Source organism: Phodopus roborovskii, unplaced genomic scaffold (assembly GCF_943737965.1).
Source record: "Phodopus roborovskii unplaced genomic scaffold, PHOROB, whole genome shotgun sequence".
Lineage (NCBI taxonomy): Eukaryota > Metazoa > Chordata > Mammalia > Rodentia > Cricetidae > Phodopus > Phodopus roborovskii.
In genome coordinates, this window is record NW_026126418.1 from 35,514,158 (window position 1) to 35,530,630 (window position 16,473).

The following is a 16,473-nucleotide window of genomic DNA, read 5'->3' on the forward strand; positions in this document are numbered from 1 at the left end:
TCTTTGCCAATCTTTAAAAGACTCACTCTGTTTTTCTGCTTCAAAACATTCTCAGCTTCTTTTTCCCATGGCAGGACAAAAGACTGGGCTAATACAATAAGAATTATGGCAATACTGGTTGAAATCAGCTGTTATCCTTATGTGATTCCCAGAACACAGAGCAAGTCCTCAGTATGTAGGTCCCTTTGTGTCTGTGAGCTTAAGCAAGTGACACTGTTTAAGAATCAGAACACTGGCCTCATTGGAGGGCAAAATAACTGTTACCAAAAAAGGTCAACTCCTAATTATCTACCACACGACAAGCAAACTATTCCAAAGCAATTTTCATATAAAATTCCAAAGTCCCCTAACAGCTATCCTCTTTCTCAACTGCTACTTGACCACAAAGAGGAGTGGCAACTAAAACACCTGGTTCATCCTGTTTAGACTCACATGGGGCAACAGTCACCGGCAATATGGGCAATTATAAAATGGGTGCAGAACAGAAAGAAAGCCAACCTATTGGGAACTGTATCAGGGTATTGCATGGGGTTTTACTTGCTCTAACATAAGCTGATGCTCACAGCACACTGGACTACAGCATGAGAGAGGGGTAGAAACAGATGGAGTATCTCCTTCGCAGTGAGTCGCGAGCCCAGAGGAAAAGGAGTGAGGGAATCCTCGCTTGTCCACAGATTTACAAACAAATAAAAAAATAAATAATATTCTAAGACAAATGCAAATACTGTTCCCTCGTGTCAGTTACACATAGCATGCCTACACATAGATAATGGGATTTCTTCTTCATTCACAAACAGGACACATGGTAGCACACTATTTAGAATGCTTTGAGAATCCTAATTTTTGTCTCTGGTGATGAAATATCATGAAAGGAACTGCATTTGCAACTTATTAAATACTTCCAGGAACAAACAGTTCACTTGGTTGTGAATTTGTAGTCTGGGGTAATCAATCCTCCACGGAACATGGACCAGTTAGGAGATATCCATTGGTACCGCTGGTTCCATTGGTGGTTGTTGAAGTGTGTGGTTTCTTCCCTGGAGGTTCTGAGTCCTCATCTTCTGAGCTAGATTCAATATCACTCCGGTCATCCTTGGATACCTGCAGAATACAACAATGGGAGTGTAACCAGCTCCTAGGAACAGCAGGGTTCAGCATGCCCAGCAGCACATGCAACCTCACATGAAGATGAACTTATGCAGATGTTACAAAAAACTAAGAGGAGAATGACCAAGGAGGTCATCCGTTCTCTTCACTGGGAGGATATAATGTGTGCAACGAAGTAGGCTATGGGCAATGTAAGTGAATTTAGAAAGCACAGAGCCTGAAGGCCATCCCTCACCATGGAGAATGTCTAGACCATGATTTCCATCCTTTTCCCATAGTAATGGTGGCATCTATGCTACTTGGCGTCACTTTAGGAACTGGGGGCAAATGAGTCAATTTATTCACTAATAACCACATTCTCCTTGATAATTACTTAAAGTTAACTCTCAATTACCATGGTAATAGAGATATTCACACACTAGCTCAAATCATTAAAGCAAATCATTGCTATTTGGCATTGTAATTCATTGTTTTATATTTAATTTCCCTTTCTTTCTTTCTTTCTTTCTTTCTTTCTTTCTTTCTTTCTTTCTTTTCTTTTCTTTTGCTAAAATTACTTTGAGATTTTATTTTAGAAGTGGCCTAATAACAAATAGCACCATATGGCATTCTAAAGATCCTCTAGATGAGACAGGGTTTCAGTTTTTGTCATGGAAGAAATCTAGTGGTCAGATCCTTAAAAATGCTTTATCATGTGCCAATTTCTTCAATCTTCCATTCAGTTTCATTTAAGTAATGATGAGAGCAAAGTAATATACTTCTATATGTTAACATGAAATGTGAAAGAAATACTACTGTCTAGCAAGGAAACTATATTGATTCACAGCAAAGTAAGGCACTAGGATACATGTCTAAATGCTAACATGAGATCCTACTATGTAGCAAGGAAACACTATGTTTTCACAATAAAAAACACAATCATTTGAATCCCCTTCTCTGTGAGTCTAAATTATGGCCAGCATTTTAACATGGAGGGCTTAGAAACTTCAAGTAAGTACATTCTTACTTAAACAATCAATTTTTATTCTGATACCATGCCTCACTGTGTAGCCCAGACTTGCTTTAGCCTCCTAAGTGCTACAATTCTAGGGATCCACCAACATGCTCAGTTTCATTCACATAACTATTAAGTTGTATGGCCAGAGGATCTTGTTGGCCTGACTTCATGGGGATCATCAGTCTGGTCTTCAGTGATTTCCTAGGGGTTGGACGGAGAGGCTGGTTGGGTTCTCTGGAAGGTGTTTCAGAACTACTGGGGGCCTTACATATCAGATCCTCTCCTCACCACCTTCACATCAACACAAGACTTGTAGAATCTATTACCCAGAAGCCATTAGGGAGTGAGGATGTCATTATTTGCAGGTGGGTGGAGATGGGAGAAAGTAAATGTGTTCCAGGCTAACCAGCAATGAGCTAAATATCATATACAGATGATCCTCAATTCAAAGCCCTCTGAGGTGAGACTGAGCTCACATAGACTATCTCACTCAAAAACAAAACCCAACAACAAACTTAGATACCAAGGCAACAAATGACTGATGGGATAAGAATATTTCAACTAAGAAGGTACGAGTCATAAAAATAGTATTACTGTAAAGCTTCACTATATCTATAAGTCTATTAGTCACAAATTAAGGTACTAATACAGTACTGGAGATGCAGAGAATAATTTGCACGCCTCATAAGATTTCTTTAAATTACATTTGGAAAAATCCATAGTTATGATACTATCAAGGAAAAATGGCAACTTAGAATGTCTAAAAATGACTCACAGGAAGAGCCTATGGACAAGAGTAATCTTACTGTGTTAGGTGGGAGCGGCAATGGCAGATGAGGAACCCTGTACTGAACCAAAGCTGTGGAATGTAATTAGTGTTCATTGTTTCACAGACATGAAGGAATATCAGTTAGAGGGAAGATGACAGGTCTGGTGGAAATAGCAATGCTATAAGGATACAAGTAATCTAATCTACCACAGCCTTCATCTTTAGATATTATCATATTCTCAGTACTACGCATGTTGATTTAATTTGTGTCCAAATGAAGACAAGAACAATTTCTAAAAAAAAATGAGTTCATTTTAAAGAATAATTAAGTCACAAGAAAAATTAACTTTATCTCCTATGAAAATTAGTTGATCAAAATATTTTGGATTTATATAGGTGGTGGAGCTGAGGACTGGCTTCATAGATGATGACAAACTTCCCAGATGTTTCCTGAGGAAGGGGCCGAGTCTGTGGGCCTCCTTCTGTCTGAGGACAGAGGGTCAAGTGTTGCACTCTGTTTTCTGAAGATCAGGACATCGGTAGCCCAGGTCTCCTTTCTGTACCACATGGACCAACTAGTTTTGTTTTCCTCACTTCACAATGACCTGTTTCAGCCTCTTAGATGACATGTTAGGTACCAATAGGAAGAATGTCTCCCTCCCTGTCAGACCAGCAAGATCTACATGCTCCTATAAAGGGGCAATGGCGGAACTTCTCCAGTTATGGAAACTACAATGCCACGAAGCTTCCAGCAGCACCAACAGGTTAGAGGAAAGAAAACACATGGAACAAAGCCCTTACGCGCCCCTCCAGCAGGCAAATGGACCCAGGACAGGAAGAGAGAAGACAAGAAACTTACATGTAAAGGGTTCCACTTCCCAGCCTTCCAGGATGGCAGAAGGAAGAGAACAAAAAATGAAATAAGAAAACATCATGGAGAAAGATCTGGAAATGTCACTGCTGTAGGGAAAGGGGACTGGGGCTCAGGAAGATTTATTTAAGTCAGGACTACGATCCCATGTTAAAACAGACAAGTCAATTTTGCTGGAGAAGTCATGAATGTACTTATTCTCCCATCTGAGAGAAAGGCCCGCTTAAACATGTGCACATGCCACCGAGCAATCCTTTTCATTAAGTTAAATTTCTGCTCACTATAAACAACTAGAGAAAGTCCAAGGGAGAGAGAGGGAAAGAATAATCCACAGCAAATAGCATGGCATCATTAAATCTAAAATTGTAAATGCTGGGTGTCAGCGTCCCCAAAGCAACAGAGAAAACTTTAAAAATGAACTGATGGGAAGAAAATAATTTGGTTATGTTTCAAAGTGGTTTTGGAAGGAATAACACTTGATTTTGATGGAATCAGAAATAATTGATTTCAAAGGATCCAAAAATACCTTGACATTTCTGGGACATATTGGAGAGAGTGAGTTTTAGCTTACCTTGCCTTTTGAAACAGCTTTGCAAGCTATTTTTACAATCAAGTACGACCAGAAGCAGTTCAACCCTTGTAGTAGCAACAGCAGCAGGTTAAAAACCCACCAGGAAGGGTAAGGTCCCACGATCTCCCAACTTTCAAACAATGTGGTATTTAACACCCTGAGGAGGAGAAGAAAGCCATTACTGAACACAGCATTTCATTCCATTAGTGATTTCCAGGGAGCACAGGTCAACAGTCTACCCCACTGGCCCACCCTTCCTGAGGAGACAGCTGGAAGTTAAGCAGGCTCTAAGGAGCCATGTCTTGCAATAGTGCCCTGATGGTGTGAGCTGCAGCCATTCTATCTTGAGCAGCGTACTTTAAACTATTCGCTCTTTGAAATACTGTGCACTTCACTGGCATTGTGAAAATCCACATTACCATGTAACAACCCCCATCACCCACCCTCAGAACTCTTGAAAAACGGAGACTCTGGGCCCACTAAACAGTATCCCTCTATGCTCTGTCCCAGGAAATGTCTACTCTAGTTTCTGCCTCTGTGAGTTGAGCCATTGCGTTTTTTTTTTGAAATCATGAAGAAGTGGTTATTGGCTCCTTCTCTCAACACAATACCCTCAGGGTTTATCCATTTTGCACCAAGTATCAGGATTTCTTTCCTTTTGAAGTATATGCACATACCACACGTTGTTTATATGTTTGTCCACCAGCAGACACCTGGCTTTGCTTCCATGCTTGGCTACTGTAAATATTGCTTTGAAGAGTTTGGGCATACAAGCATCTGTCCTAGCACACATCTTTTGGTGCTACACATAGAAGTGGAATTCCTGAATCTAATTTCTCCTTCATTCTCAACATTCACCGCTTCCTCTATGACTTTCATCTCTCTTTTGGATGTGATTACCTAGCAACTAATTTAAAAGGACTGTACTGTCTTCAAAGTTGAGTTTTGGCTTTCTGTAGTGTGAAGAACACTACCTAAGATTATACAGCAAGGAAAAAAAAAAAATAAGGTGCAGACCACATGCCGCACCCAGCAGCAATTAGAACACGCATGAGAGGCAGCCAGAATTGCATCTGCTTGGGGCTCCATTGGAGAAGGGCTGTCAATTTTCTAATTCTTCCCCTGGGAAAGAACTGACAATTGAAAGACACCACTTGGAAGTGATGCTTTGATATGAGCACGTGAAAGGCTTGTTTTTAACAACATTATCAAAGTATAATGAATGTATTTATTTTAAAAGTGTGTTGGAATCATACTTGAGTTAGGAAAAAAATAAAAGAGTAATTGAAGTTATAATATTCCACAAGACCCAGCAGAGGGCAGCCAAGAGGAACAGATTTGTGACGCCTGGTTATAAGGCTCTGCTGTGGTTGGCCCGTGCTACTCTCAAGGCCTTGGAGATTGACATGCCATCTGGATACCTGTCGCTGTCAGAGTCACCCTGTTTCCCCACATGACTTTGGGGTCACTCCTACTTCCCTTCTCTCAGTTGTCATTGGGTTGCATTTTCATCACTCATAACTGTAGCCCTTTGCCTGGGATCAACCCGACTGCACAGGTGGGGCTATGTGGGCAGGCATCAAATGGCTAAGGAAGCGGGCTGCACTTGGATTTAAAGTAGGAGCTGCTCACACAAGGCCAGAGGGAAAATATACAGGGAATTTAAATAGCATGATGATTGTTTTTAGAGAGGTAAAAAAGAAACAAAAACAAAACAAAAAAAAAAAAACACCTCTTTACAAAATGGAATTTACTGTCACGAGTGGCATAAGAGTTCAAGGGGAAAGAATGCAAAATAGACTCAAGGGTGTTCCCCACTTCCAGTTTCAACAACCCATTCTGGACTACAATTTGTCTAGCGTTCCATCTTTAATCTTGTCACACTGATTATCTCCAAAGAAAAATTCAGAACTTCCCCGACCCTGAGACATATTTCAAAAATTTCTAATGATGGAGGAAAAAGTCATGGGGGTGGGGGGTGGGAGGGAAGGAGGGAGGGCGGGACAGAGGGAGAGACAGACGGAAGGAAGACTATTAAAGCTTGTGATCACTCCCTTTGGTGGATCACAGAATTTTATTCTTCTATTTTTCCAAATTTATGACAAATAATTTTTAAAAATGCTGGCTATTTCTGAGAAAGAGTACATTGAGATAAATAATCGCTATATTGCTGCCTTGTTTGTACTAAGTGGCTCTGGTCTCTTGAAGTGTCACTATGCAGACCTGGGACCATCAGGTCTACACAAGGCTCAGTGCCACAGCGCGGGGGAGGGATCCACACAGCTTGCGTTTTTTATTTCCAGCTACATTCAGAACTCTTGGCAGTAACACATTTGCTGAACGACTCTTGAGTTGGTTTATAATCTGGCAATCAAGTAAACAAGCACAAGAAATGCCTGGGATAACAACAACACTTTGGCTACAAAGCTAGCTCTGCTTCTTGACACACAGAGCTCTACACCCCAACACTAAGTTTCATTGAGTTTCAACAAAAAGAGGGGTCTGCATAAACAGCCACATGAACTGCATCATTTTGTGCAGCGTGAAGCAACATCCAGCAAGATGGGAGCCTGTCTCACCAATTGTCACACATGGCTTAATTTGAGCAGTGGCTGGTGACATGACACTCATTAATTTTAGAAAAGCTACATTAGAATGCATCAGCTTTGCTGTGACAGCCATTGGTGTCTCAGAGATGCCACTCAAAAATAATGTGATTTCTTTGAAAATTGACTTGGCAGCTTGTAGAGACACTTGGGAAAATACAATCACTACATAGATCCATGGGAACTTGGTAAGGAAAGCCACCAGAGACAGCTAATGTGTGACACCTGTACAAAAAACAGCAAACCTAGACTGTTCTGAGCATACAGCCCCTTTTTTGGACAAGCTATTAAAATGGTGATGACAGGGTCTTATTCTTTCTGAAAGGTTAGGCCTATAAATATATACTGTGATGGCGCCATTATAAACCCATGGTGACAGATTCTAGAAGAGTAGCCATCTCTCCTGTCAGTGAGGACTGGACAGGGCAGGGGAAGACGGAGGTTGATGGGATCCTGGAAACTTTCATGTCCTCATTTGGGCAGCAACTGCATGGGTGATGAATACATACAATGTACAAATGTGTACACGCAACAAGCTGTATCCTGGAAGGCTGTGCACTATACTATAGATGTGAATCCTATGCCTACAAAATGGAATGGAGAGAGTTCTCTGTGTCAAACAAAACACATATGAACACCATCAACTTGCAATTTCTTGTCTGTGTAATTACTGAAGTGGTATCAGGGTGTGGGCCCCCCCTTCCCGCAGTCTCTGTTCAATGTATTAATTCTGGGAAAATTATATTTTTCTTACCCAAATAACAGCAAACCTCTACTGCTGTCTAACAGGATGAGAGTATGGGGAAACAAGGGTCAGGTGGGCACAGACCTTCCTATTTTATTTATTTAAATTTTCAATATGATTAGGTTCCCTTAACCACTAGGTGGCAGACACAACATGCTCCCATGAATTATTCCATTCAACCCAGCACTGACAACACTTGATCTCTAGGTGACACCCTTCCTTCTAAAAGTCTCATCAATCAATGGGATGAAGGAGTTCTTGTGTAAGTCTCTTCCTTGCTACATAGGTCTGCCTGAACAGGTGCCTGCGGGGAGCCCACGCAATTCCCTAGAGATAAGCAGATGCATTGTTGACCACATAGAGCTTGGCTGGGATTTGTTATTTTAATGAATCATAAGAATATAATTCCCTTTGCCCTACAGTGATTTCTACTCTAGTTTTACCTCTTATGGGCACTTTATCTTAAAATTGACTTTGAAATAAACATATAGAATGTGGTGGCAGAATGCATATATTCCTGGAGAAAAGTTTACAATGTTTTTGTTGTTGTTGAGCAAAGAATCCACAGAGCAATCTTATTTTAATAAAACATTTACTGCTGTTTTCATTAGCATCTAGAAAACCAATATTCTGTGTGGGCCTTGTGCTTTCTGGAATGATCTCTACTGAGAACCATAACAGTAATTAGGCCCTCATTGAAGTTCCAAAGACAGCCAAGATTTATTCTCTAGGAGACAGAGGCAGAGGGTCATCCCAAAGAATGCCACATGCCAGAGAAGACACTCTGAAAGGCGGAATGTCCCCATGGTCAACATTAGGTTTCTGTACTTCAGTTTTGTATGATCTTGACATCAGATTTCTAGAGTGAACTCAGTTTGTATTGTGCTATTTTATCTCTGACATGAATGTGCATTTGATCATAAAAAACAACTTAAATGAGAATTAGATCCTACCAAAAATTTGCCAATTACCTAACTAGCTACCAGATTTGCTGTGTAAAGTGGGTGCTAACAAGCATGCATTTAAAATTATATTGAACAAAAACTACAGGTGCTGAAAATCTGAAGGCCAGATACTTAAATGTCTCTGTCTCTCTGCCGTCTCTCAACCCCTTCCTCCATCACCCCCTCCCACCCATAATGACTCCAGGCCTCAACTATAACTTAGTTGAATGCTGAACATTCACAACTTCAACAGGACTGAAAGGTGTGATTACTTCCTTTTAACAGGACACCCCATTCATAGCTTGGACTTATCCATGTGACTGGTGCAGTCAGCAAGGGTTTTGTCTTGGGAGGGCAGCTTGGGGGTTGGATGCCGATCACCTTGACTGACTGTTCCCCTTGCTTGTCAGTCTGTGGTAAACATGGATATGACTTCTTTATCCCTGGCAGGAATCCAAACTTGAACCTCGGCCAGCCACTTCTCTTTCATTTAGAGATGGATGTGTTGATTATATCCCCACCTCTTTACAAATAAGACATTTCAATCAAATAGTCTTACTTTATTCAGACCCTGGCTGGACTGAAGAATTAGTAAGTTTGTGAGTGGTGACTTCCTGGCTAGAGCAGGGGGTTTTCTCAACTCCCTCTTCCTTCCTGTGTTCCTCATCTCCTAATGTGAGCCTCCCTAGTCATGCTGGGTCTTTCAGCATGACTGTAGCAGGCCTGATTTATCCCTGTGTAGTTTGTTGACGCTTTCCTGATAGTAAAGCAGACTTTCACTCCTTCTCTTATTAACAGTTCTTGATGGAGTAATTAATATTGCTAAGTAGTCAAATATGCTATGTACATACAATATTGGATTTTACCCTTTCAAAACCCCCAGAGAAGTCTATATAGTTTGAATCCTTATAGGTATAAGAGTCAACATTTATCAAAAATTGTACATTAGAAACCAGGCTCAGGCGTCACACAGGAACTCATTTAATTCTCATGAAAGGTTTTAGGGTAAATCCTCATGTTCCTCTCACAGTAGGTACTGCTATTTCTATTTTCCCAGACGTGACATTGAAGTCCAGAGGGTGTAACTAGCATGCCCAAGGTTGGGTTTGGGAGGTGAAGAGAGCCGAGATCTGAACTGCCATTGTACTACGCTACGTCCCCAGGCCCCTTTTGCTCACTCATGTCCCCAGCTCACCTCTGCTTCTAGTTCCTTACCCTTTGATCATGCTCAGAGCCAAGCCACCACCATCTCATATGGCAGAGGTGGCACACACAGGGAGCAGTTGCATGGCATGTGGGCAGAACATCTTTGCCTGTTATTGCTCTGGCTTTCAGAGACAGTCCTTGGTCTCATACTCTAGTTTCTAACAGTTATATTCTAGTTTGTTTCTGCCTAAATGACCAAAGTGGGCTTAATTTAATTGGCTCCCCCACCTTGACCCATCCATTTAACCTTTAAATCCCAATGTAATTACCTTTACTACTGAAAATCAAGTAATGCCTTTCACTACTACCTTGACATAGATGAAATATTAATGACATAAAAATCAAAGACCTCCTTCTAAGTTCAGCTCAGAAAACAGGCATGTCAGCCCTCTGTTGGTTACTTTGGTTTTCTCTTGGGAAAGGTGGAGGCCTATGTATACTGCCAATATCCTTGACTTCAGGGGGTGGTGGAGGGAAGCATATAAGGCTGACTCCTGTAGCCACAGGGAAAGCTAGGAGAGAGTAAATGTTGGGGACTCATTCTTTCGGAGACAGGGTCTTGCAACATAGTCCAAGAAGGTCTTAAATGTATGATCTTTTTGTGTCAGCATGCTGGAATTACAGGGATATACCCAAATCCCAAGTTCTCCTGCAGGGTCTTGTCTCTGTACTAATTGTTCAGGGATCAAATCCTACCTAGTTTTTTGTTTTATTTGGTTTTTATATGCCTGAAGAGAATTAGCATTCCTTTACGGACTGTGTGAGTGTTGCAGGTTATCATGTTGGCCCAAGCATAGGGCCTCACAGAGAGCTGGAGGTGAGATGTCTTGACCCTCTCAGGAGGGAAATCATATCCTAAAACAGTGTATTAGCTACATGCAGAGCACCCCGTTTTGAATTATCAGGAATCCAAAATGCCCAGAAATCAAAACTTTTTGACCGCTAACATTACATACAAAAAGTTTCAGGTTTTGAGCATTCTGATTTTTGAGATTAGAGAGGTTCACTATGAAGTTTATGTAAGTTTAGACATCGGAAACATCTGGTTACTAACATTTTGGATAAGGGCTACTACACCATTAGGAGACGAATGTGAAATCACTAAAAATTCCAAAAAAACCTGGATATATATCACTTAAGAAGTATATAATAAATGTAGCATGTATATCCTCTAGTGTACATGACATAGGACCCTCAAGAAGCCCAAGTTCACTCAGCTAGCATGCTAAAAGCTAGGATCATGTGCTGCTCCTAGCCTCTTCCTGTCTTGTGCCATGTCTTCTTGGCTCTGAGACTCTGATCCTTGGTACTTCCAGTTTCTGTCTCCATATCTCACACAGTATCTCCACACCAAAAAACTGACCTGTTTTATAAGCCCTTGCTCTAGGGCCATCCTGTTATGGCCTAACTCCCCAAACCACACCCAACCCACCTCCTTACATCTATGTGCAGGTAGTGTGGGCAGGAAAGAGGGAGCCTTTAATCTAGGCACCTAGGCTATAAAAAATCTTGTAGGCAGTGTTCTCCCCCCAATATGTATATCCCTGTCCCTCTCTGTGACATTCCCTCCATTTTTAAAGATTTCTAGGAAAGAAATGTATGTTTTATCTTAGAGAAACATCTCTAAAAATCTTGGACGTGCTGCTACAGTGAGCAGTTGTGTTATTGGCCTCTATCTTGAGGCATATTTTCTATACCTTATTTTCTATTGCTTGCTGCTTGGTAAGAGAGATATGATAAACTTTTTTGTTTTTTTTTTTAAACAAAGACTTAACTCCTCAATAAGTCAGAATTGTGAGATGCTACAAAACCAAGAGGAAAACAAACCAAACCCAAAACTCTAGAATAAACAAAGCGATTTTGATATGAAAATTGCCCTTATAGAGTTTACAACTTTGAAAGAAAAATAAGACAAGAAAAACTGCATTGAATAATAATGAGGCAACTGACAAGCAAAGACAGTATTCTGGAAAAAATAACTGAAGTGGCGTTAACTATTGGAATAATTGCTGTAGAGTACAATAGGCATGTTTGGGAGTGTGGGCAGATGTGGGCTTCCTCAGAAAAGAGCTGACAGTTTGCACATTACGTTTCGACTAGAAGTCAAAACACTGTGTTCTAGGCTCAGATCTTGCATTTGCCAATTGGTTGCCTTACTATTCTTTTACAAACCTGAGTTCTCTTATCTGCAAGGCAATGGCCTAAGACAATGTGATTACTAAAGATGTCTTAGGCAACAACATAAAAAGCTTCGTGACATCTGGTTCCAGGCATACTGATTGTTTTCTTCATGCAAAAATTCCCCAAATGGACAAATGCCTCATCCTTAGGTGACTCATTGGTACTTTGAATTCAGCCTAAGCAGGCCAAGAAGAAAGGACAGGCTTTGTTTTGTGTGAGTCAAGTAAGAAAGCAAACAAAGAAGGCAAGGATAAAGGCACACTTCTAGGAGGAACTCATGAAATACTCACGGACTTGAGCAAATGTTCTACTTACAAGAACAAAGCTTTTCATACCTCTGTCTCCAGCACTCTGGTGTGGGGCAGCTAGCTTTCAGCAGACCACAACAGCTTCAGGGATTCCTAGCAAACACTCTGCTTAACCATGGTGCAGTTGCCCCACCAAGTGCCTTGTCAAAGCTTCTGCAGCTTCCACATCGATAAGGTGACAAGGAACGCAAAGGGTGGCCAGGCATGACTTAGCCCCAGAACTTAGAACCCACAGTCCTCTGCCATTAGCCACAGATTTTTATTATGTTACTGTATCTAATTTTAAGTCGGTGTGCAAGACTGTTGCATGGAGTTTGTAACTTGATACCATGGGGCACACCCTGTCATAATTCAGTCCACCTACACACTCACTTCCAAGCCTATGAGTTCAAACTTCTCACAAGGAAAACTTTCCATAAAGTGATGCCAAGCATTCTGCTTTGAATACAGGCTTGGGGTCCCTGTTGATCAGAAATCCTTGTGGATACTCTTTGTTCTCCTAGCCAGCACATGCCCTTGCTTATACTTAAGTCATTCTACATCAATATCATTGTGCTTGTCTGGTTGTATTACATGCCTTTGTAAGCTCTTGAGTATAGCACTGTGTCTTAATCCATCCTAAAGTCCTTCTCAGTTGTGCAGCTGCACTGTGTGGGCAAGGGGTGAGGCAAGGGTTGCACTAATTTGAAGAAGATTGTTTAATATTTTGCATGATGGGAAATGTACAAGAGGATAGTGTCTTCTTTTCCTCTAGAGGATGTACTTGGTATCGAAAAGAAAAGATCTTACGAAACCATTTGATAGTATTTGACAGTCTGATTTATAGACAAGCATTGAGTCATACGGTACATGTTTCCATTGTGCTCTTGTCCCAGATCCTCCACTGTCCACACTAAGAACCTGCGCTTAGCCACACAACAATGCTCTATAGCTCTTTTCTTAAAACCAAAACCAAACTTCCTGATTAGTTGATAAATATACATGAGATTTTTGAAGTCTGTATAATATATCACAGCTTCCCAAATTGTGGGTCATCATGACACCATGTGAGGACTGGTAACTGACTGTGAAAAGACCCCCAAAACAAAACATAACAACAAACAAAATGTGTAATGAACACGAGCTGTTTCTGTCTGCATTTGGCTGTGTTTCATGACATGACTTTACTACAGCCACATGTCACCACACGCACAGTGTTACAGAACACTGTTGTATTCCGTCATCTCAGACTGGAGAATACCATACACTATCAGCTGCAGGGATTTTATTATACAACAAAAGCTCTCTGCTTATATAATGATTCAATTACAGAAAACAGGGTCTTTCAATATTTGACTACTATCATTCTTCAGTGTGCAAATATCAAGTTTACAATGGATTGTATTGCATTAGAATATTTCATTTTATAGTATTATTTAACATTTTGAAGATTTATTTGATGTACGTGAGTATTTTGCCTGTATGTGTGCCACAGTGTCCATGGAGGTTAGAAAAGGGTCCTGCGAATTGAACCTGAGTCCTTGCAAGAGTAATATGTGCTCTTAACTGCTGAACCAACCTTATAGCCCCCATATAGGTTTGATTTTAAAAGGTTCTGTCTCACTTGTTGACTTGAGCTTCATTGAAAACAAACAAAAAAATTAAATGAGTTTGACTTGGGATCAGAACAGAACTTTTAACAATTTCTAGAATGGCCCTAAACATACTTCTGCTGCTTTGTTCTACACATTGTTATGAAATTGACAATATAAAACCAAAGCATCCATAAACTCTGGGACACATGGAGGATGATCTAGCCTGCAATACTGTGTTCAGCCAAGACTTGATTCTGTACACAAAAACATACAAATATATGCATTCCATTAGTATGCAAATTTGTTCTGATCTTTCTTTAATAGATCACAAAATTACATATATTTCAAAGAACTGCTTTAAAATAAATTTCCTTATGCTTTATCATGAGTAAATATTGGAGATACACCTTTAGTCACATAAAAATTCCTGGGTTATAATGGGTTGCTAGTGGAAAAAGTTTAAGATGCCCAATAGTACACAACATGTCTACTGAGACCATAAAATCAGCTTTTAATTGTAACAGTGCTTTTCTCTGTAACATTTAACTTTCCTTTCTCTGAATAAGACAGAAATCTGGCAATGTGCCTTATTTTTCAAAATGCCTGCTATACAGGACGGACAGTCCCCCCTTTCTCCCCGTCATTTGAACCACCTAGCAGCATCGAACCCATGATGTCTGACCTGTTTCCAGAGAGTACATTTTCATAATCTGGAGGATAGCCTCGGCGTTGGAACTTTAAAACAATTCCCAGACAATATCAATACATAAACGAGTTTGGGAATCACTCTATTAAGCAACACCTTCTTCCCTTTGCTTTCTATTTCCCCTTCACACTTTAAAATCTAAAATCTTAGTGTATTTAGTACAGTATGTGTTTGTGTGTGGGTGCATGCACTGGCATGCACACATGCATGCAACAGAACACGTGTAGAAGTTAGAGGATAACCTTGTGAAGTTGGTTATATTTTTCTGCCATTAATTGTCATAGGCGATTGAACCCGGGTTGTCAGACAAGTGCTATTTACCGGCTGAGCCAGCTCTCTGGTCCTTAAAACCTGAAAGTTTGAATAATAGTTCCGAGTAACGTTCTATTCATCTACCCCTGCTCTCTCAGTAGAGATATGGGTCTTCTAATGTCTGTGTGTGTTGAAGACCATAGTGTCCCCACTGCCCCAGCCCTGCCCGTGCTCACAGATCGCTTGGAGCACTTGGACTCCCACTCTTTCCAGTTCCTCCCTGGAGGGACATTCCAGGCTCTTGTTGAAACTTCCCGGGTCTTAAAGCAAAGGTCAGAAACACGAGTCTCTAAGCTCAATCAGAGAAGTAAAGCCTGGAGAGAGACGCCAAAGCAGCAGGTCAAGAGACCCCCCAAGGAAGAGGGGACAGTGGGGTCTTCATCTCTGCCCGCAGGCAGCTATAGTAAGAGGGATTTTTAAGCAAGCACCTGGCAACCCCTACAAGGTTCTGTTTTTCATGCAACAAAGTCCATCTCCAGGCAGACACAAGGCATTGTAAAGGTATCCCTGGTATACTCTGGGTCCTGGAGTGCTCACTTAGCCTGTGTTAAATACCTAATGAGTAGGTGTTTATGATTCAAAATTCCTATTTTAAAGACTTGGGCTACTTACCGTTCATGCTGCTAAAGAGAGATCAACGTTCTGTGTACAGTACTTTCCTGTACCAGAAGGCAAATGCCGTGTGCCAGCCATATTCTAACCACACCCATCCCTTTGCTCTTTAAGGTGACCCATTTAACTCAACAGCCAGCTGTTGGCACTGTAACAAATAATTCATAAAAATATAGGTTTTCCAGTTATATAGATTACCTATTTAGGTCTCTTCAATACTATCAATTTTTCTAAACTATAGCATAGGGCATAGGCTCACTATTTCCAATTCATCAGAGAAGGTTATATAAGAATAGATTGCATTTTTTTTTATTCCTTTCTTTTGAAATACGGTTTCCAAGGTGGCCCAGGCTAGCCTTGAACTCAGGATCCTCTGGCCTCTGTCTCAATTGCTGAGAATACAGTTTTTGCCACCATTCCTTACTCATGATTTTTTATATTCAGAATTCCTAAAAGGTTCCTAACTCACAATTTATTGTTGCATCTTGCATTAAAAAATGAAAAATATAACAGTGTAAATTAAGGCCCCCGATGTTCCATATAAATTCCTCTCCTTCTCCTGGGAAAGTCAGAACAGGCTCTAGATAGTGTAAGACTCTGCACCAAACTATACCTTCATTATCTAAAACATTTTCATTCCAGAGAATGTCAACCAAGGTGTCAAAGGACAATCATGGTGGCTAGAACTAAATTTGCTAATGACTGACAACTGAAATTAAAATGAACCTCAAACACTTCACACAAGGTCCCTCGTCTGTTGTTCTGCATCTGGACACTGGCGCCTCTCTTCTTCCTGGGTATCCACCTTCTTTCTTTCTATAGCAAGGACAGGTGAGGCCATTCCCATTGGTGGGGCTAGGAACAACTTCACAACCCCAGGTATAGTCTGGGCACTGGGACTTTGGAACAATTCCCACACGGGTTCATTGCTCTTCTGCTTGCCCTCTTCCTGTGACCTGGCTCT

General features: G+C 40.8%; 1 protein-coding gene across 2 annotated transcripts in view; it reads right to left on the bottom strand.

Moving 5' to 3' along the window:
* Positions 1-427: 427 nt before the first annotated feature.
* The window catches only part of Cers6 (ceramide synthase 6), a 240,638-nt gene continuing 224,592 nt past the window's right edge, over positions 428-16,473 (bottom strand). The window contains exons 9-11 of one of the 2 annotated variants that reach the window (XM_051184540.1): positions 4,316-4,472; positions 3,733-3,756; positions 428-1,101 (exon numbers count right to left, since the gene is read on the bottom strand). In XM_051184540.1, the coding sequence (XP_051040497.1) occupies positions 949-1,101; positions 3,733-3,756; positions 4,316-4,472 (334 nt within the window). In that variant the 3' untranslated portion in view covers positions 428-948. The remainder of the gene's footprint in view (positions 1,102-3,732; positions 3,757-4,315; positions 4,473-16,473) is intronic. The other variant, XM_051184541.1, reaches the window with a different exon arrangement.